This window comes from Watersipora subatra, chromosome 4 (genome assembly GCF_963576615.1).
Source record: "Watersipora subatra chromosome 4, tzWatSuba1.1, whole genome shotgun sequence".
NCBI classification, from domain to species: domain Eukaryota; kingdom Metazoa; phylum Bryozoa; class Gymnolaemata; order Cheilostomatida; family Watersiporidae; genus Watersipora; species Watersipora subatra.
Window position 1 is genome coordinate 7,068,841 of NC_088711.1, and position 23,379 is coordinate 7,092,219.

General features: G+C 35.7%; 1 protein-coding gene across 1 annotated transcript in view; it reads right to left on the reverse strand.

Annotated features, from left to right (window-relative positions):
* The window catches only part of LOC137393867 (uncharacterized), a 121,794-nt gene that overhangs the window by 37,497 nt on the left and 60,918 nt on the right, over positions 1-23,379 (reverse strand). Inside the window, exons 11-13 of the mRNA XM_068080578.1 lie at positions 10,503-10,647; positions 3,917-4,015; positions 1,343-1,439 (exon numbers count right to left, since the gene is read on the reverse strand). Coding sequence (XP_067936679.1) covers positions 1,343-1,439; positions 3,917-4,015; positions 10,503-10,647 — 341 coding nt within the window. The remainder of the gene's footprint in view (positions 1-1,342; positions 1,440-3,916; positions 4,016-10,502; positions 10,648-23,379) is intronic.

Genomic DNA, 23,379 nt, shown 5'->3' on the forward strand with positions numbered 1-23,379 from the left:
ATGACGATAAAACAGACGCGTAAGATCAATAGACATGGTTTTATTGAATGCGTGAAGTATATTTGTGAAAATATTTCGACGAATAAGGTTGCATGAAAGTGTAAACAGAAACCATCTACCACAGCTACGTCACATTTGAGCCGTTTCTCGTGTGGCTGCGATTAACTGGTCGTTTTTTTAGCTTTTAAGAGCTTGTAATCACATTTCCACATATTTTGCACCTACAACAAAACAGAGTAAGACATGGTGAATCTTTTCATATCAAATAACTGTAATGTGAATTTTGTTGCTAGTCAACCTTTAAGAAATACTCGCAAAAGAAATGCGAAATATTTCTTCAATCAGATCATTTGTGTTTTACACAACTTTCATGATGGCAAAATATATTTTTATAGAAATTATAAATATGCGACAACATAAGTTTGAATTATTTTCAAGCAGTTAAATGTTTAATGCTGTTTGATAATGAGAAATGATGTTTCCGAAAGCTCTAAGTACTAAATATAATTTGGCACTCAACATAAGCCATGGCTGACATATTGGACTGAGGAATGGCTAAATTGAATTACTTTTCAAAAAATGTTGACAACTTTATTTTTTAGTAAAAACATCGGCGTGAAGGCGTGTTTACACTAATGATAGATTTGATTATGCACCTATGTTGACTGATACCAAGCCATTGGCAAGTAAGGATTAAAAAGACAAACCTCTTATACTCAACCATTTTGAAATATTAATAACTTATTTGCTATAGAGAAATTTGATGCCATAATTTGGAACTACTGAGTAGTAATTGTAATTTTCAACAAACACATGCATTGCATAAATATAGAATATTTTCATAATAAATAAAAACAAGTAGATGTGCCACCATGTACACATACAGCACATTGATTGGTCCTCATAGACGATTTTGTTGATCCAAACAGTCAGCTGTTAGTTTTTATTATACATATATCTCGTTGAAAATGTTAGCAAAAGCGTTGTGATGCTTCTTAGCTTTTCCTTACGCTTTTGCTGAATCATTGGCTTTTCCAACAGCTTTTTCTATCCATTAATTCTCTGATGAAATAAAATCAGTTGATATTTTGCCATTCAAACTGAACGCACCTCGAAACTTAAATTTATAACATCAGCGATTGTCAATTATTTCAGCTCAAAAAAAATCTTTTGCGGATTCTGAAGGATGTTGATAGTTTTTGAGCATAATTTATAATAGATTAAGTTGTAAATAATAGCCTCGCTTTTGTGTAATTGATTTGTTTAATTTACCAAGCCCCATTTCTCACACTCTTATACAAACTCCTGAGCTCAAATGGTATCGATATTCACACATACTTACTTTCCATGAGAGTACCTTAACTGGGCGTGAAGAAGCATGTGTTGTGTTAGTTCGTAGATTGAGGAAATTTGAATCAAGCAGGAGAGCTTTCGGAAACCTGTGAATGAGACAATGAAACATAATTATGTTAGATATATGATGAGCGATCAGATGTTACATGTGAAGAAAGCAAGCAAGTACATGATAGATGTAAATACATCAATGATCAGTTGTATTATTGACTGTGATGCTGGGAAACTGCTTTTTTGCGGTCTGCAATATATTTCACGGAAATCCTTTAAATGCAATTCAGAATGATATCCTTTATGGCAATTTAACACATAAAAAAGTATGTCAAGTGAAACAAAAACCATTGATAACCTATTTAACAGATACACTGCATCACAAAGTAGAAGGTTGGTAATACATAAAAGGTTAGATAAAAATGCCATAAACATCAATAAGACTAGCTGGAGTTTTTAATAAACTCAGGTTTAAAAAGGCGAGTGAGAAACTTCTGCCTCCTTCCCTATTACTGTCAATCTCCTACCCTCTGTCTCTTCCTTGGCTTGGAATTATCTCAGTTAAAAATAAGTGGCTATTACTAGGTAAAGCTGTCGTTACAAATCTGGACTACATTATCATTTGTGAAGTAATAATGTATATAAACTGCTCAAGACTGCTCTATGACTGAAAGTTTAAGCAGTTGAGAAATAGCATTGAAGGAGTTACCCGCAAGGCAATTGGCACAACTTTTGATGTAGGCTGAGTAGTTGAACAAGAACTAAGCTGTGAAACAAATCTTTATTCATTGCATTAACAAATAATTATCTAGCAACTGCAAACTTACCATTTATTTAGAAATTCATTTTTGTGTAAAACCTGTGTGAAAAAATAGTTTTATCTATGAACACAATTTTGGTTTGCAAACACATTGATTGTGCTTATACAAACATGCTGAACAGTAATGAACTGTACTTGGTGAGCAATTTTTTTGAAGACATTCAAGTTGTGTCCAATGATGCTGAAGCCTGATAAAGTTGATTCAAAAACCTGTGAATACAGCCATTCCCATATCCTATAGAAGTACTGGAACAACTAGCAAAATTTAATTGGTTCTTAGCAAAGATATCCAAAACCCAAGCAGCAAATGCAGTCTATGAGCAGAACTGTGACCATTACGAAAAAATGAATAGGCACTCATAACACTCAGGCCAATAAACACAATTTTAACTGTGCATTTTTAAGTACCCACTGATGCCCAGACGTAAAACGCTGTGGTTGCAGTAAATTTCATTAGCAATGCAGTAGCAAGCGTGTTACATCCATGCAGTATGCAGCATAAAATCAATACAACTATTTTCTAATTCGCAGTAAGAAGCCTTAGTGCAGTGAAGGTATTACTTATTGCACAATATACAGTGCAATATATGCTTGGAGTGTTGCTAGTGCGCACTTTGCAGTGTTACATGCAGTAGGAACTTGCGTTACACTGTACACACACGCACAGCACATTTTCGTGAAAACTCATCACAGAATCAAGTATCGATTTGATTTTGACGCAACCACAACGCAATTGCGAGATCTGAATGCTGCTCAAACTTTCTTATGAGATGGCATACAAATTGATCACAAGGAGCATGTTTTATATAGTTGAAATGATAATCTATGATGGTTTTAATATATAATGTTAATAGGAATACAAAACCAAAACTCCAATTTCATTGGAATGCTAAAAGGGCACAACTCCCTATTCCGAACACCTTTACTGTTGTTATAATTTTTCCTTAAAATTATTTGAACTGCACAAAGCATTTTTCTTGTGATATGAGCTTTAAAAATTAGAATGGTAAATGTTGTATATGTTAAGGCTTCTGCGCAAAAACTTTTTTTATTACCCGAGCACCACCGGGTATTCATCTAGTTTAACAATAAATTCAATATTGCCTCCTTACAATACTAAATTTACACTCAACATAATTTTCAGTTGAAATAGAAAATTTTTTAAAAATCTTAACCAATTAGTGAAACAAATTTATGTGTCACACAGACGAGTACCAAAAGTTGGAATCAAAAATTGAATAACTCAACGTCCACCTACCCACATAACTAAAAAAAATTTTCTTTGAATTCTTAATAAATGTTTCTTTTTTTGAGTTCTTTATCAATTTTACTTGAACATTTTTCTGTCAGACTCGGCACCCAGACTCGGAAAGTTTAATCAAAGCTTGAGGACTCATGGCAGTGGATAACGAACTGGAAATAGGAATACTTGCGTACAGAAAACAGTCTAAAATGTATCGAGTTGTAATCTATGGTTTTCATGGTATGAATACTTTTATAACCAATTGCACGGAAAACTCGTGAAAGATTTCATCAATTCTGCTGATCACTTGAGATCTGGTAGTTGGGAGGGGGGTGCCTCTGAGCAATACATGCATGTATCAACAGTGGATTACCAGTCAGTTCCTTGACTAGCTAAGCAATTTTTTATGTGCTATTATACAAAATCACTATCTGGTACATGTATGTAGTAAATGACAGCATACAAGGTACAATTGACACAAATTATATACTATCAGTAATAATATATACTTAAGAGGTGGGGGGTTGTCAGGTCCAAACTGGTTTTTTGGGTCACTGAACCCATGGCTAGACCATCCATTGTATAACAGAATACCAAACCATAAGTACCTGTAAATAGTAAAAATATAAGCTTAACGAGGCAAAAACTTGCATTATGTTTGGTAAAGCCTGTTTTGCTTTCACATTTCTGTGTCTAAGAGCTGATCCTTTAGCAAACTAAGTTTGAAGTGTGACAGAGAATTTATTACAACTTTACACAGTAATAACTTCTTCATGTTCAGATTTGTGCTAAAAACAATTGCAGATTTCTTTTGGTTTTTATTTTGCAATTTATGTGCAATGGAATGTTGAATTGCTGACAACTTCCAAATTTAATTACTCAGCAAACAATACTTCTTATAAGCCTGCATAGTAAAAACTAAAAAATTGGGTCGTTATAGTTCCAACGCAGCTGAAAACAAAATTTGTGTAAAGGTTTACTTGCAACAAAGTTCCCATTACAGTTGTTTGGTATCAAAAGATTCACCATGTCTTACTCTGCTGTGTTGTAGGTGCGAAATATGTGGACATGTGATTACAAGCTCTTAAAAGCTAAAACACGAACAGTTAATCGCAGCCATCGTGGAAACGCCGTAGATAGGAATCCCTATCCAAAACGGTTCAAATAAGACGTAACTGAACAAGATGGCCTTTGTTTACACTTTCATGCAACTTCATTCGTCGAAATATTTTCACAAATATACTTCTCGCATTCAATAAAATCATGTCTGTTGTCCTTACGCGTCTATTTAATCATCATCGTAATGCTGTCACATTGAGCACTGATATCTCAAAACCCATCGTAAAAATTCGTTCAACTTTTTAACCTTAGCTCGAAGGAGTGCATATCATCCTCTGATAAACATGATGAGCCTGTTGGTAACCTGTGATAGTCAAATAATGCTGCAGAAATTATTCGCGCTGTTTGGCAGGAAGTTTGGGTCACATGATCAGATTACGACTAGACGATTGTAAAGTAGCGAGCATCTATTTTTAATACGGGCTCTTCGGTGAAACCCGAAGTGTTTGTCATAAACTAGTGCTACAAGAAGTTTTATATTGAGCTCTTTATTGGCCTTGAAATTCACGTGATAACATCACGTGTCAAAACAATAACTAAATTGCTTGAGTACGTCAGAGAAATAAATTGATTCCAACCTACGACATTTTCGTGATGGCAGCGATTAACTATTCGTTTTTGAGCTTGTAAGAGCTTGGACTCACATTTCTACATATTTTGCACCTACTAGAAATTCTACTGTCATACAGCCTACGACCAAAGTGATATTGGAAAAAAGAAAGGGTACTGATGGTTGAAAAATGCAATATTAGCAGTCAAATGGCACTGTAGTGCAATAGGATAACTGCAATGGTAGCTGTAATGTACTGGGTGTGGGTGCTATTATATACAACAAACAGCAATAATGAAAGGAAAAGATTATATGTTTATATCTCCCCTGCAATAGGAGAAATGCAATATTGGCCAATATTAGAAGTAAAATGCACTGATATTATTAAAATAATCAATATTATTAATATAGTAATAATAGAAAACCAATGCACAATTTTGTTTACAATTCCAAACGTCATCGCTAACAATATCAAGAAGTTGTGATATTTATATAGACTTTTAGAAAATCTATTTAAAAAAGTGTTTGGTCATGACAAACAGCAATAATGAAAGGAAAAGATTATATGTTTATACCTCTCCCCCTGCAATAGGAGAAATGCAATATTAGAAGTAAAATGCACTGATATTATTAGAATAACCAATATTATTAATATAGTAATACAGTAATAATAGAAAATCAATGCACAATTTTGTTTACATTTTAAAACGTCATAGCTAACAATATCAAGAAGTTGAGATATTTATACAGATTTTTAGAAAATAACTGCCCATCATCGATGTTGTTAGTGTGATTATAACATTTCAATAGTCATCCAAACTTATAATTAAATATTGTAATAATCTCATAAGAATCGTTAGAAAAAAATATCATCGTCATTTCCTTTACTTTCACTGCTTTGGACATCAGTTAGAATACCTAAGTACTCAAAAGTTTCCAAAATGTCAGTTACTTTGAAATCGGCAAAAAAGAAACGATTTCTGTACTTCTACGTTAATTACAAAAACCTTCGGCAATGCTATAGACTGGTGAAATGTGCACGTTATTTTTTCGTGAAATGCGCACGACTTAATGGTTCTATTCTATGTCGCTCGGCGTTTCCTTTGCTGGTCTTAATTTTGATAAAAGTAAGGCTTGGCCAGTTTTAATAAAGATTTTTGGCCGAATTAATCTGTCTATTTATGTATAATCCGATCAGATGGGTTAGTTTTAAGATATTGCGGTAACCTTTCAAAGACTTGGTAACATATTTAAATAGGTTTATATGTGTTTTGTATCATTATTATACTTTAACGACTCTACAAAAAAATGGTTAAATTTGTTGATGAGATTTCGATACAAGGGTTTCCGACGTTGTTGATGAATAATTTTTGTAAGTTGTGTGCACATGCATTTATCAGAAAAACTCTCAAACTTCGCTCCGCTCGTTTGGTCATGTGAAAACTCTCAAACTTCGCTCCGCTCGTTTGGTCGTGGGACAAGGCACCAGAGTAAGATGTGGTGAACCTTTTAATACCAAATAACTGTAATGTGAATTTTGTTGCAAGTCAACCTTTAATGGGTTTGATGAAAACCAAAATTAAACTAATATTAAACTTTGCTCACTTTCAAGCTATTGCAACAGCAATATACATGTATTATGTTTCATATCCTTCGTTTTTCGTGACGTCATTCTATCGTCGTCTGCCATCTTTATGGACAACTTTTATTGTTCAAAACACGAAGCTTCTGCAATTAATTATTTCAAACAATGCTTTTGTTTGCAAATATTTTAGTATAAAAGCAACACCGAAAAATACTATTAATCAAGAAAATGACGATCATTTTCTACAAAGATGGTGGCCTTTCCGTGGACGAGCCCATGTGCAAACTGGGTGATGACGTCAAAAAAAAACAATGGATTGATAGACAACAGCAAGCACATGGCTTACGGTATTATGTATAAGCTAAACCTTAAGGTCACAAAGCCAATGGAACATTATAGCTTTGTTGGCTAAGCATCAAAAGCATGGTTACCGAAAGTCTCGACAACATGTTGGCAGACCAAGCCTGGGAAACGTGCAGTCTAGATTCACAGCTAGACATTTCTGCGAAACAATCCCAGACAAAAAGCGTAAAGTCTGTGCCTTTTATAACAAGAACGGGGGCGGCGAATACAATGGAACACCCATTTCAACATGGTGTAAGAGCAGTGGTGTTAGACTCTGCCCAAAGGAATGTTTTTAAGCATTTCATACATAGACAGCAGTAGTAACACATATGTAAATGAATATTTTTATACAAAATAATTTGTTAACAGAAATAAATTTCAGTTCAAGCTACATTGTATTATCAGGTTTATAGAATTCCGAATTTATTGAACTTTCTGAAAAAGCTAGACGGTTTTTAGTCATTTTGGAAAACTTTTACTCGAAGGAAGGGTTAAAATGTTCTGAGTCAGACGAATTACCATTATTATTATAGCTTATGGCTTGTTATTACTGTTAAAAATAAATACTCAATGTCACAACTGCTATTACCCAATCGATAATCATCAGAAGTCCATTGATCTAAATTTTGTGGAACCTACATAGATGTAATCCTTCTGATCATTGTCATCTTTTTCTCTCCCTCCCTCTCTCTCTCTCCATTTTATTACAGATCATAACCACTAGATAGGTAATTGTTACTTTGTGGGGCTAGATGGTGGATTAGAACACATTTTTTCATTGTAATATCCTGTTTTTGGGTGGTCTTTTTAGAAGTAGGAACAAATTAATATTGTGTTTAGTTATTTTACATAGGAAAAATTGCTTTCAGAGATTTGACATACAAGTTCGGTGCATGAAAGCTGTATAAGAAGATTCTCTCGTAGTCAGTTGACACGCCTCAGACCGCACTATAGCTTTGTTTTGATTGCGGCTTTACAGGACAATCTGTTGTTTGCCAACATGTTGTCTGGATGTTTCTCAAGAACATTCCGTTTCGCTACATCCTTGAATCCGAGTCTAAGCAATCCCCAATTTCTCATTCCCTCACAGAGCTATGAGTAGAGCAGTTGTCTGGGAAGCCTGTCTTTTTCCATGCTGTGTACATGGCCAAGCTAACGAGGGTTCCATTGAAGGCAGGCTAGCACTTCTAAGAACTTTTTTGTTTGTTACCTCGTTGTACCACTTTATCCTCGGACATATTCCGTTTCGCTACATCCTTGAACTCGATTCTAGGCCTTCCCAATTTCTGGTTCTCTCACAAAGCTGTGAGTAGAGCAGTTGTCTGGGGAGCCTGTCTTTTTCCATCCTGTGTACATGGCCAAGCCAACGAAGGTTCCATTGAAAGCAGGCTAGCACGTCTAAAAACTTCTTTGTTTGTAACCTTGTACATCTTTATTTTCGTAATGTCCCTCAGTGTACGCATGTAGTTTCTTTACCTGAGTTTTGTATACTATCCAGCTTTCTGATCTATAGAGTAAAGTTAATAGAATCACTGCTCTGTAAACTTTACACTTCACCTTTATGGAAACGCGGGTGTTGTTCCACAACCAGTCCTGGAATTTGCCAAAAGCACCGCTTGCTTTTCCCATTCTGTTATGAAGTTCTTTGTCAATCTTCGAGGAGCTTGAAACAGTGCTGCCTAAATAGATAAAGTCTGTTGTCTGAACAATCGGCTCTTGGTCTATGGTGATTTCTAAAGGCTCAGGAGGAGCTTGATTGGTTAATACATGCATTCTGTTTTCTTGATGTTGATCTTCAGGCTGAACATAGCTGCTGCCCATGAGAATCTATCCACCAGCAGGTGTATGTCAGTAGCACTAGGCGCCACCAAAGCACTGTCATCGGCAAAGAACATTTTTCACATGAGGTATCTGGTGGTGCGTGTTTTTGCCTTGAATTGGGATATAGTGAAAAGGTCAGCTTCATGCCATGTCTGTATGTTGTCTTTCATGAATATCTTTGAATGCGACTTAGAGCATTGCAGTGAGATAAAGTGAAAACAACGTTGGAACTAGGACACACCCTTGCTTCACACCACTTGTTATTGTAAATCCTTGAGAAGAGGCTTTACCTTGTACTACTTTAGCTTCCATACAATCAGGCCATTGTAGAATGCCTAAATACTATTTTTGTCAGCTGCCAGCTGTAAACCCTCTGCTTTCTTCTCCAACCATTTAGGCTTCATATCTCAAGTGTATATCTGATTACAACTTCTAGCCTTGGTAAGTCGTGCGGTGTTAGCACGAGTGCTTAGCTGTAAGTTTCATGATTTTGCCTTGTTGTGGTCTTCAAGCAGTGTGTTGAGATGAGCATCACTCTCGTCAAACCAGTCTTGATGTTTCCTCTCTGGTTTCCCCAAAACCTCAGCAGCTGTTGCGTATGCCAACTTCTTCAGCTTACCCTACTTATCTTCAATGCTTAGTCGTTAATCAGTAGTGTAGTTCATGATCTCATTCATCTGTTCCTGAAACCCTTGAAATACAACCTGGTTTCTTAGCTTCCTCACATTTAACTTAATAGGTGGCACCCCTTTAATGTTCCTTGTAGGTCTTTTCAGAGAGAGTGCAACTTTGGATAATGCCATGTTGTGGTTGGTTCCACATTCAACACATCGCATTGCTCTGGAGTCCATTATGTCTTTTAGATCTTTCTTCCTTGTTATCACATAGTCCAGCGGTGCCAATGCTTTGACCGAGGGTGCATCCATGTAGTTTGATGATGTTTCTTGTGCTTGAAGACAGTGTTTGTGACATAGACCTATTAACTATACAATGTATAGTTAATAGGCCTATGGTTTGTGATGACAAGACTGTGCTCCGAGCACAATGCCAGTAATAGTTCTCCGTTAGAGTTGGACTTTCCTTTTCCTTTTTTCCCAATTACTCCAGCCCAGTTTTCGGTTTCAGTCCCAACTCTAGCATCAAAGTTAATAGCTATAATCAGCTTATCTGTAGTGGGCACTTCTTTTAATGTTTCTCTAAGCTTGTTGTAGAACTCCTCCATTTCTTCATCAGTGTTGGTCATTGTTGGAGCGTAGGCACTCACTATTGTATAAGCAGATTACTAACAGTAATAACACAGACAGTAAAGTCTACAAAATAACTATCACATGGACTGATAGTATAAAGCGCGTATTCAATTATAAAATTTGTTGATAGATGCTTAAATAGAGAAGAAGATTGGGAGTCATGATTTTATCACCACATTCTTGGTACACAATGACAAGTTTTAATATTATCATTACAGCAAAATTCCCAATAGCCTAATAATGAAGCAACAAATTGATTCGACAAGTGAACTGCCAGTGAAAAAAAATCTGAGCAATATTAAACTTGTCAAGTTTAGATATAATTCGCTGATCCTATTTCTCTCGTGGACTATATCTCCAAGTTTGCTAATTATCTTTGTGAATATTATAAAACAACGTGATGGATTCATTTAGTCAATGTGACTCACTTGACTAAATGCTCCACAGCTGGATCAGCTTGATATACCATTGTGCATGATATATTGTAGTCACTAATCAACTCTTGATCTGATACTTTGCTAGCTATAAATTCAACATCCAGAATAGCCTCTGTTTGAAAGTTGCTCACAGGGTCTACAAAACAACAATAGAATTCACTTCAATGGGCAGTTTCATAACATATTGCACACCAAGTTTTAACAAGTTGACACCCTATGGCAAAAATGTGTGACTTTAACATGAGTAGAGCTTTGCGATAAGGAGATTTGATTGCTTGGTGGCTATTTTGAAGGTAGATATTTTAAAAATCACCACCATTTAAACAAATAATTATCACCAATCGTATAAATGATATCATCGTGTAACAGCAATTCATCTAATACCTGACAATTTTCAGAGTGAACGATACTGGAGCTAAAACATACAGGACTTCTAGTCTTATAATACAATCATTCAATGACTTTCCAAGCATACAGGCATTTATGAAATGTTTCTACTTATCAAGATAAAAAAAAACTATCTATTTCAAGTTCAAATATGCAAATACAGGCTGCACTCCTATAACGTAAATAATTTGTTCCAGGAACGTTTACGTTATAGAGATTTTACGTTATAAGAACAGTGAAATATAAGTAAATTGCCTAATCTGTTCCAATATTTTTTCAAACTCCCCATTGAACATACATACAAAAAGGAGAAAACTTGACTTAAACTTTTTTAATTAGTGGGCTATACCGTAACCGCAGCCATATTAGTTTATATCGACAATTTTTCTCCTTTTCATTATCAATCTCAATGGTTTTTTAAACCAAGATTGCGGTAATTCTACAATAAGTTGATGGGGCGCACATCTTCGACGTTTGTTTACAACGATTTGCCTATTTTTTTAAACAGCAAAGTATACTAAGCATAGTAAAAGCAATATTGAATTGTCTGGTGATTTTTGGAAATCATGAAGCTCTACATATGAGACAGTGAAACAGGTGTGAACTAAAGAGCCAAATGTAATGTTTTTAAATTGAAAATGGCGATCTTAGTTGGCAGTCAAAAGACGATCATTAACCACATCGTGTGATTTTAGAACGGTGTTTGTGCCAACATTCTTTATTGCCAAGTTGGCTTCTGACAACCTGAGTTTTGCTAAAATAGTTTTAAGGATGGCTCTTACAAAAACAAGCAGGTATATGTTTTTTGCCAAAATGTGAAAAATTAGCAATTAAAGGTTATCAGTAGAGTGTATTGCGAATGCGGAAGTTATTTCAGAAATGTGTTTGTATACAATCGCATAGCTAAAAGCATACATGTATATGCATATTATTCATGTCATCATAGAATAATGTATGAACTTAAAATTTGAGGTAAATGTTTTTTTTGCACAAGTAATTAGATTCTACATTATTTTATTGGCAAATTTACCAGTTACTAGCAGGAAGCTTGGCGAATCGCAAGATTTCTTTTATTTGTAATCATATAGCGGGCATGTGTGGTGTTTAAGAGTCTGGTTCTCAAGAACCAGATGATGTGTAGAAAGCAAATATTTTTGTTGACCTGGCTGAAGGCGCAAAGCAGAATAAGTTTGGATGAAATAGACCAAAAATTATATTATGGAAATGTACTCTACTAACAAACAAACAGACAGACATACACACAATGACAGAGTGGGATTTATTAATACAGATAACAGTGGCACATGGACATTTCTACTGTGCTATATAAGAACTATAATACAATTCAATCCTAGATATGTGCATATACAAGGGCTATAAATGTCTGTCATGATATACAAGGTTGTGATCAATTAATGACATCTTTAACCTTTGTTTTGTGTTTAAATTTATTATTGTGTTATTTTAAAATTATTATTTTGCACTTCAGTATTCATTTCAATTGTATTTGCTACTTTGACGAGAACTATAGCTACCCTATCACCTGGCAAAACCCAGTTTGGTGAAAATGAAGCCAGGATAACCATGATGCCGGTTTTCAACAGAATCATGGTGATCCTGGAGAAAACCAGCATCATCATGATTCTGGTAACGTTTGGGAAAAATATTGCACCTATTATTTAGCAACAAACTCCTATCGAAAATATTTATTGTATGTGGGATAATATTAGCCATACATCGATATAAAATCATGTAGTTTTTAAAACAAAAAGCAAAATGTGACATATAATATACATTAAACTTGGGAAAATTTCAGCCTGTGGGCCACATCTGGCCCTTTACATCCCTATTTGATCCGCAAGGCCAATTGTGAACAACATAAACAAGATAAACGTGTCTTAAACTTTTATTTGAAAATATTAAAGAATAGAAAAAGCATGATATTATTATGCTTTATTATTTATCTTGAGGTGTTGACTGATGTTCTAAAAATGAATCAACGAGATTGACCAACCAGAAGCTGAGATATAGCCAGCCAAGCACAGGTCTACCAAAAAACATAAGTGTTTTGGTAATCATCAATATACCGTACAGGATGAATTTATTCGCGGAGTTATATTTCGCGAAAATTGTCTTTTCATGCATATTCGCGGATGAATTTATTCGCGGCTGAAAAATGCCACTCTCTAGGAAAAGTTAACTCTATTACATCTAGCAATAGAGTTAACCTTACGCATGCGCCGCTACGCGCATTGCGCGTTTTGTTTTCTATTTAGCTTACAACTACGGGTGGATTGTGCTAAGCTATAAATTCTTTGTTGCGTTCAGAGGTTTTCACGAATATTCATAGATTTGGAGGCCTTTGATAAACCAACAATTTGTGGTAAGTAATGAGTTTTTTCAAAACCATTTACTAAATTAGTTGAATTTTACTTTGGTTCTTCGGTATAACGCAATATTTATTTTTTCCATCCTTATCGCTTCATTATTTGTTTTAGTGTGAGAGAGAGATTTTTCATCATACACGCAAGCACAATGACTGCAAGGGTGGTATGTCATTTTTAAAAGATCACCAATTATTCAGGGAGGTCTGGAAATTGAGGTAGAGGTGACCGCAGCTACTTACGAAGAGAATATATCTGTTTAAAAAAAAGGAACAAAAACGCCTTTACGAGCACAAATCTTTGGCCAACCGGCTGAACTTTGCAATAGTAAGCCACGAGGAGAGTTCTGATGATAACTTCCTTACCAGCTATGTAGTAGCGAGAGAATCGCCTTTAATATCTACCCAAGACAGTGACAGCGATATAGAGCTGCTATTACCAAAATAACTAACCAGATAGCACCATTACACGCTAGTATTCACTTATCAAGTGTATCAGTTTAATTTTATTGCTCTAGACAACCGCCATATAGACTAAACTGTTTATATTTACTCCATTCATCAATTGTAAAATTGTATTTGTTTTTGAAACATTTTATTTGTACACTCAAGTTTGTAATAAATTATAATATATCTATACATGAAATAAAATATATGATTTAATCATGTTTGCTGCAGCGATATCAAGGAGTTGTTGTCGATGAAGGGGTTGACTGGTTGCTTCTCTGCCTGGTTGCTTTGCTACTAGGTTGACTAGTTGCTTCTCTGCCAATATTTCTGCCACGGTGAATATCACTACTTGTCTCTAGTTTTCGTAATCGGAGTAGGTTGTTTCATTCTCAATCTGCAGTAAACACAAAAAAAAAAATTAATAAGTGTTAAGAAAGTACAAAAACAATAGCTGAAGTATTTAATGAAAGCGATCGGTTTTTAAACAAACGAATTAACTCCTGCAGTTAATTATAGAAAAAACGTATCTGCACTGCAAAACAAATACATACCATAATGTCCAGATCAGAATCATAATCGTCCTCAACTTCGGTATTAGAGATTGATGGAGCTGATTTCAATGTAAAAAGACTAGGAGAGATTTTTTGCGATGACGAAGCCATGCCGAATAACTTGTGAAAACCTTGAATAATTTTGTAAAGTTTGAAGCAATGGCAATAAAACTCGAAGCCCAGCGATGATTTTAAAGAAGTTTTGGAACTCGGCTACGTTTAGTACTTCTGCCTAGTGGCTATTTTTGCGATGACGCCATTCCGCATATCTTGTGACAACCTTGAATAATTTTGTAAAGAAATGTGATGTATTGGCAATGGTGTTAGTTCAAAGCCCAGGCAATGATTTTAAAAATGTTTTGAAACTCACCTACGTTTAGTATTTATATTAAAAACCAACCTAGCGGCTAGTTTTTAATTTGATGCAGTAGTTATTCTCCCTTGTGATTAAAAATAGAACTAATTATTCACGGGATTTTATAATTCGCGGAGTTGTCTGCTCGTGAAATCGTGAATTTTTATAACCAACGAATATTTTCATCCTGTACGGTATGACGTATAAAATTGACTTGTGTGTCATTGGTCAATTAAGCCAACAAATGCGCTCTCCTATAACAATCACGGCGTTTTAATTGGTTTAATCCCTGGAAGTATAGAACAATCAAATTGGGCCTAACAATCATTGCTTTGAGAATTCCAAACCAGTCCCTCTGACGTGCAGATTAGTTTTAGCATAAAATAATTACACGCATCTATTATTTCGCAACATTCCGTTATCTTGCTAGTTCAGCTCAGTTTTGTTGTTCTCCTACTTAGCTTCCCTATTCAGACTCATCTTTAGCGTTGTTAAAATTTTTTCAACTAATAGCAATGAACTAACCCAATAGTTTTTTTAACTAACTTTTAGCTAATAAGTGGAATCAATTACATCAATTTCGGTTATCATTTGGAATTTTCTACAAATTATATTAGTTACATCATTTATTTTATACGCAGCTATATTATTATTTTGTATAATTGCATTATGATTATTATACTAGTCATAAAAAATAATCATAGAAAAGATAATAGATCAATAGAAAAATAAAAGTTATCGTTTTCTTTTCTTACAGCAAGAGCAGCACGGTCAAGTTATTCTTTTTAAAATTATGGCTGTAGTGAACTTACAGTCTGTTAATAGTGACGATAATCATGAAAATCAACTGAATGCTGCAGTAGATACACAGTAGAAAAATGATGAATGAACAAAAATTCACATTTTCATTTCTTATTCTAAACGAACTGCAATCGCGGATGTCGCATATAGACTAGACAAGCGCCGTTCGTTGAACAGAGGATCTTCGGAGCATATTCGTGGAGCTCGAGTTAAAATTTGAAGCACAATAGTCAAAATCTGCTCTTCTGTTTTGAAAAATCATGGCGAGGGGTTGTGGGCAAATGCCTTTACCACACAATGTTTGCTTGATTTTCCTGAGAAACCAGAGCTAGTCTGTAAATTATTTACTATCGCGAGAAGCGTTTCACATCTCGTAGCCAAAACAAACATTATACGTAACGGCGGTAAGGGTGCGCAACTCCGGCACATGAACATTAAGTCGATTTCATACATCACAGTTTTCGGGATTTTCGAAGGGTTTTCCTCTGATTCTTTATTAGGTAGACCTGTGTTTGGTTAGCTATATCTCAGCTTCTGGTGGGTCAATCTCCTTGATTCTTTTTTTAGAACATCAGTCAACACCTCAAAATAACTAATAAAGCATAATAATATGGGTCGCAATCACAGAAACCATGGTTAAGTCGCAAATCACGAAGTTGAGTTATTCGACTTTAAAGTTCCACTAACTGAATTTATAATTTTGGTAAGGATTTTGATAACACATGCTTCTGGACTAATCAAAGAGTGATCTTTCTGAATCTGAAGTCAGTTTAGATAATAAATCACTATGTTTCCATGGTGCGCAGTACTGCGAAGCAGCCCCCCTCCGAAGTCGAGGGGATTGTACGTTTCCATGCTGCGCAGTGGTTTTCAGAATTTCAGCAAATTAGCCAGAGAAGAGAAATTGTATAAATCGAATCGCCTGATGGAGAAATAGAATCGATCACGGATACCGAACGTCATAAACGGTCTTTTTATGATTCTGTCGTCATTATACTTTTATTTACAATACACATTCACAAGGTTTTACAAACCTAACACACTTTTTACAAAGTAATATATTTTTAATAAGTATTTTTAAGTAATATATTATTTATACGTTAATTTAGGACTTGCCACCTATTTTTCGAAATGTGTTGGCATCGATAACAAAGTCCAGGAAAGTAATCACCTCATCATCCTCGTGAATGCAGACCATAATTAAATTTAAGTGAAAGAAGATCGGAAGAATAAAAAAACAAGATTAGCAGGACAACCTTTGTACTAGTTTATGGCCTTCGAAGAATCCGTATCCACGGCATGAGAGCTATGCGCAGCCACTGCGCAGTCGCTGTTTCTTTGCTGCGAATTTGCACTGGCTTCGCACTGATCAGTGCGCAGTGATTTCAGTGCGAAGACGCCGTTTCCATGATTCGGAGATAGCGCAACTCCGAAGCACTGCGCATCATGGAAACATAGTGCTTGTCTTAAAACCTCGGAAAAACCCCTTAAAACCGTTGCTATGCTAAACAGGAAGTACTGATAAATGGCGTCCGAAAAACGTAATCGTTTCTTTTTTGCCGATTTGAGGGATAATTCTGACATTTTGGACACTTATAATGAGTACTTTGGTATTCCAACTGATGCCAACAGCAGTGTAAGTAAAGGGAATGACCATGATATATTCTTAACCATTCATATAAGATTTTTACAATATTTAATTATAAGAATAATTATTCGATTTTATAAGATTTGATTATAAGAAAAATAATTCGAATTTGCAAGATCAAAGTATAAAGTGACCAATGATGTGCAATATGTTACTGCTATTATTATTTTTTAACATTTTGTTGATCATACTACGGTTGTGCTCAATATCGCGGCACTGCCAAGCCGTTTTTAATATCTGCAAAATTAGGTAATACATTTTCTTATAGATATACAGCCATTTCTATGACAACCAGCCAAAATCTGTTTAAATTTTTAAATTTTTTTGATACAAATACAGAAATCTAGATAAATATCACAACCTCTTAATATTGGTTGCTATGACGTTTTGAAATGCAAACAAAACTCTGCATCGGTTTTCGTTTCTCAGACTTTAACACCAGTTTTCTCGGAACTAGGTTTTCGCACTGATGGTAAACATGCCTTCAGTTTATTGACCATAAAATCTGTTGTAATTAAGATAGAATCAAAATTTTTTTTGCAAAATAATTGTGAGAATTTCCTCCTTCTGTTAATGCAGATAACTCTAAATCTTATAATCCCGACTTAACCATGGTTTCTGTGATCATGACACATATTATGCTTTCTCTATTCTTTAATTTTATTTTAAAAAGCATCACATTATTTTTGTAAGAACATATCGCATGCATGGGTGAAGATTATCTGCTAAGAGTGATGCTAGCTCGGCCACCCTCAAGATGTCGGCTCATGCTAAGGAAAAATTGATAACGAACGCCGTGGTTTCAACAAGAAATAGAGAGCAAATTACTTTTTTACAGATTTTTTAGAAAAGACATGTTTAATCTGTTTTACACAGGTCGCTGTGTTTAAAAATTACAAATTGAATCGCTACTACACGACCAATCATGAAAAAAAAATCTGAGTGATGAAAAGCGTGAAATGGAATCTGTGTTGCTAGCAAAACTACAAACCCTTAACAAAGACTTTTGACTAGCCTCTATACCCGCAGAGAGGCAGTTATCAGGACAAGCTATGTCATTCTGCACCAAACCACCAGGAAAAGTAAGCCATCTTTTTACGGAAAGTTTATTAAGGAGTGTTAATTGGACTCATCTGTACTAATATGCCTGAAGCAAAGGGAAGCATTTCAGGCCTGTATTCCCTGGGGCGGCTTAGGCAGCCCCAACTTTTTAGTGATTTTCAGCGGCTAAGTACTAAGAATTGCAGTCTAAGCTCAGTCGCTCGGAATTTCGAACAACTAATTTACTAGCAACTAGCATTTTAGCGTCTCCGCGGATCGTGGTGATCTCGCAAAATGAGTGATAAGGTGAGACTTTGTTAAGACTTGGAAACTAAAATCTATTGCTTATAATGGGGTGTGAAGACTCCTAAACTTGCATTTTCCTTACCATAACATAACCAAATCAAAACATCGATGAGGAACACTATGGGGCAGGCTTGTCTAAATAATCTTCTTATATTACACATATATTAAAATGTTGAAATATATACAGAATCACTTGTGAAATATTTCCACCATGGACACATCGACAGAACAAAAGCTATTGTAATAAAGTAATAGCTTTTGTTCGTCAATATCCTTTACAGAAATATGTAGGTTCATAAGTTTTATATCGTTCGTTGAATAAAGAAAATGTTTTGCCTACTATTAACCAAAAACAGTATAATTATGTAGATTTTGATGCTTAAAATTGATTGCATTTATGCATAATTCGAGGGTTTTTGATGCTTAAAAGGTCTAGAGCTTTGGGGCGGTGCTCCAAACCCCGTTAGGGGCTTATACACCGTCTCCCAAACCCCCAGGTGTTTATAACTAGACACCTAACATTTGCAGCCGACCAAACTTGCAACCAGGGAATACAGGCCTGGCGCATTTCAGTCTCCCGACGCATTGTAGCGAGACAGGTTGAGGAAATTGTAAAAACCTTTAAGCTTCAACTGAAGAACAAAGTGGCCTGCTGGATGAGAGCTGCGATGTCTGTGAGACTGCCCAGATGCTCATCTTACGTTAAATACCGAGGATTTCCAAATTACGGGGGAGTTGGCAGCCATGCAGTCGATGAAAGAAACAACAACCGGTAATGACTTGTTCAGCAAGGTAAAGTCATGTTTGGACATGTTAGAACTGAAATGGGACAAGCTTGCAGGAGTGACAACAGATGGTTTTCCAAATCTAACGGGAAAAATGTTGGACTTTTAAAGAGAATGCAGGAGTGACAAAAATTAACCATGTGCAAAAATGAACAATTTTGCGTTATTATATACATCAGGAAGTACGGTGTGAGACTGTTAAAAGTAGCACATTGATGTTGTAACTACAACAGTTAACTTCATCCGAGCAAGAGCATTAAATCACAGGCAGGTTTGTTACCTTTTTGAGATAAATGACATGGAATATAGCGACATAAATTATCACTGCACTATTAGGTGGCTAAGTCTTGGCAAGGTACTGAAAAGTATCTTGGACTTGAGAGACCGGATTCGGAATTCTGTGTCGAAAAAGGTAATGACATCCCAGAACTTTCGAATAAAGACTGAGTGCCAGACCTTGGAATTGCTGTGGATGTGACTGCACTAACAAACTAAATGTCAAAATGCAGTGCAAGGGCCTTTTTGTGCATGAGCAGTACAGTGCAGTAAAAGCTTTCAGGAAAAATGTGCATCCTCTCTTAAGCTAAGTCAAGGAGAGCATTCTGACCCCCTTGCTAACACTAATGGAAGCCAAAAGGCCAAGAATCACGTCAAAAAGTAATCATCTGTATTAGAAGCCCTGGATACAGAGTTCTCAAGACGGTTTTAAGATTTCAAAACTATTGAGAGTGAAAAGCATGTGGTTTCTTCTCCATTCAACTGCAGTGTGAATAATGCACCAAGTAAAGTTCAGATATAACTGATTGACCTGCAGTGTCACACACTTTTGGCAGAGCACTCTAGGTCAGCCTCACTGCTGGACTTCAAATCTTCCCTAAAAGAGAAGAACTTTCAAACCTGAGGAGGCATGCTAGAAAATTTTAGTTCTCTTTGGATCTATCTATCGCTGTGAACAGACATTCTCAGCGATGAAGTTCAACAAATCCAAATACCGGTCTTCTGATGGCCACCTTGCAGCTGTATTTCAGATAGCCACTTCAGAAATGTAGCCAGATTTCAATGCCCTTGTTCAAGCCCAGCACAGACTGGATCATTTTCAATGAAGAAGTAACCTTAGGTGGAACATTACAATTTATTTTGTGTTGTCTTGCTAGTTTTGTGTTGTCTTGCTAATTTTGTGTAAATTTGCCGAGTTGTTAGTGATTTCGGGAGATTACCAATTTAAAACGAGTTGCACCGATTCAGTAATTTAGCTTTAATAGTCGACTTACGTCCCAAATTTTCCATAACCTAATATAAATACTTACAGATAATTTTATTATTATCAGAAACAGCTATTCAAAATATTCAATTTAGAGCATTTTACAATGTAAAAAAGTGGGCAGCTTTCTGACAAAATCAGGTTTCTCATGTGGCCCCTAGTCAAAATCAATTACCCACCCCTAACATACATCCTTTCTACCTGCATTCTTGCCTTCATCTGTGTTGCAATACACTAAGTTTTATGCATGTTTGCTTTACAGTTATTACATGCACATGTATATTTCATTTATGCCAATTATGTAATAGACTTCACAATGTGTTAAAATAAAAGACCACGGTCCAAATACCAGTAAAGTTCATGCCAAAATTTAAAGTTGAAATGTATTAATTCTCACAAAAACACTAAACTAGGGTAGTATTATGTGCTATGCAGAGGTTGTACAGTGAATAAATATAATTGCAAAGGAGAACAATCAAAGATGAACTTTCATAAGGGCTTAGTAAACTTTATCAAAAAATATCAGTATTATTCATTGTTTGCGATTCGTTTCTATTTGAGGTGCTTATGTCCTGACATCCAGGATGTTTCAAGATTGAAATCGACAAAACTTGATCACGGTTAAACCGTTCAGATTAAAAAAAAGTGATTATATGATGCCTGTAGTTGCATGTAAGAAAAAAGAACAGCAAAATAGAAAAGCATAACACTGCAACTTGAACACAATAGCAGATATCAATAATGAGAGAGACAGGCAGCCAGTGACGTCATTTGGTGTGTATTTTTTTTTAGCGTTTCAACTGCAATTAAGTTTTGTCAATTTGAAGCATCCAAACATCCTGGCAAGCAGATCACCTCAAACATCGAAAAATATCGATACTCTCTGATAAAATTTCCTGTAAGTTCATCTTTATAGAACATCTTTCATATGTTGTTGCAATAATGAGCAATCAAAGCTTGAGAAAGGCATCCTTTATATAACATTCAGAAAATATACTGCAGAACAGGATGCACAGATAAAACAATAACCTGCACGCCAATCGTTAGGGTATAAATTGCTCATGACAAAAATCAAAATTAACTGTTTAAAATCAAGTTAATAAATATACGTTATGTTTTGTATTCAATGCCATTATGGACTAATTTTACAACATTAGTTTATACATCTTGCTTCATGTAAGACTTGTACTGATAATGTAGTTTTATTAAACTGAATTCTAAGCTAAAGAAATTAATTATGTTGGCACCAACAATAAAACTCTGTGATACTTCCTGGGCACCACCAAAGAAATTAAAGATTTTTGGGATTGATTCACCGTGTGTATATCTTTTTAGGCAACATTCATCATACCAGTCTAGCTGTGCAGGATGTCTAAAAGAGTTGTTCAATTTTTAGCTATTGCGCTTGGCCAAGCTCTGCAGCCTTATTTCCCTCATTCACTGCAACCAAACAAATTGAGTCACTCTCCCCAATAATGAGAGAATCATTGCTCTGCCACTGTGATTAATGTCTCGAAAAAAATCCAGTGTTCTGATCATGACTTTCTCTCGCAATAAACTTCGGCCATGCCCTCAGGAATTTTTACCTCTGAAGAAACTACAGAAATAGGTCAAAACAAATGTTTGACATCTGTGATACAAGTGTGGGGGTAGTATCCCATGTATGAAGCTTTTCGTAAACTACTCTTCAGTCATTTCTAGGATCAGAGCAATCAGACCTGCAGCACATTTCGAGGCTACCAGCTCTGTCCCAATATTTTCGACAGTTTCTGTGTCTTTATTGTAAAAAAAAACTGCCGCGTCTCTTTACTGCTCCACAAGAATCAAACCACTTAAGTCCGATGGCAAAAATAAATATTTGATAAAGTTATATGTATTGAGTTGTACTGTATTATATACATATAACTTTATCAAATATTTATTTTTGCCATCGGACTTAAGTGGTTTGATTCTTGTGGAGCAGTAAAGAGACGCGGCAGTTTTCTTTCTGTATTGGCTATTCTGTATCAGTTTTCTTTCTGTATTGGTACCGATAACGCTACCAAGATCGAGCCGAGACCCGATCCGACTCTTAGTAGAACCACCAGGTCGGCTGGTGAGTCGGCCTTGCGACCGAGGGACTGGGTTTACTGCATCACATGGACTATATAAAGAGGCGCCTAAGCCAGCGAAAGACAGTGAACCACTGGCAGTCTCTGCATACAATTCTTTTTAAGCGCACACATATAATACAGTACAACTCAATGTGTGCGCTTAAAAAGAATTGTATGCAGGGACTGCCAGTGGTTCACTGTCTTTCGCTGGCTTAGGCGCCTCTTTATATAGTCTATGTGATGCAGTAAACCCAGTCCCTCGGTCGCAAGGCCGACTCACCAGCCGACCTGGTGGTCCTACTAAGAGTCGGATCGGGTCTCGGCTCGATCTTGGTAGCGTTATCGGTCTGTCTTTCTATCATCTTCTCAGCCCTAGGGCAAGCGATCTGCCGCCACATCATGATCCTCTCAAATATACTCATTTTTAGCTCTAATCTTTCTCATTCTCTTCACCTCAACTTTTTGGTACTTTACAATGTCATCCATTCGTGAAAGATAGATGTTATTTAAGTCGACTTCACAACATAATTAAACTGGAATTAATGGCATTGGCTTCAAGAGGTCGGTACACACATTGATGAAGCGTCATGTTCACGCAAACATGTTGGCCTATATTATTGGAGAAAAAACTGATGAACTGTTATTAGACGAAAGAGTTGATTTTAAATTAACCTAATCTTGGTTTCATTTGTTTTTCATTTCCAGTACAGGCTTCAGTGCAGTTCCAGTGCAATGTTTTTCAAACGATGATGACAAGGCTTCCCTTGACCAATTATTTATATTTGGGCAAAATATTCTTACCTATAA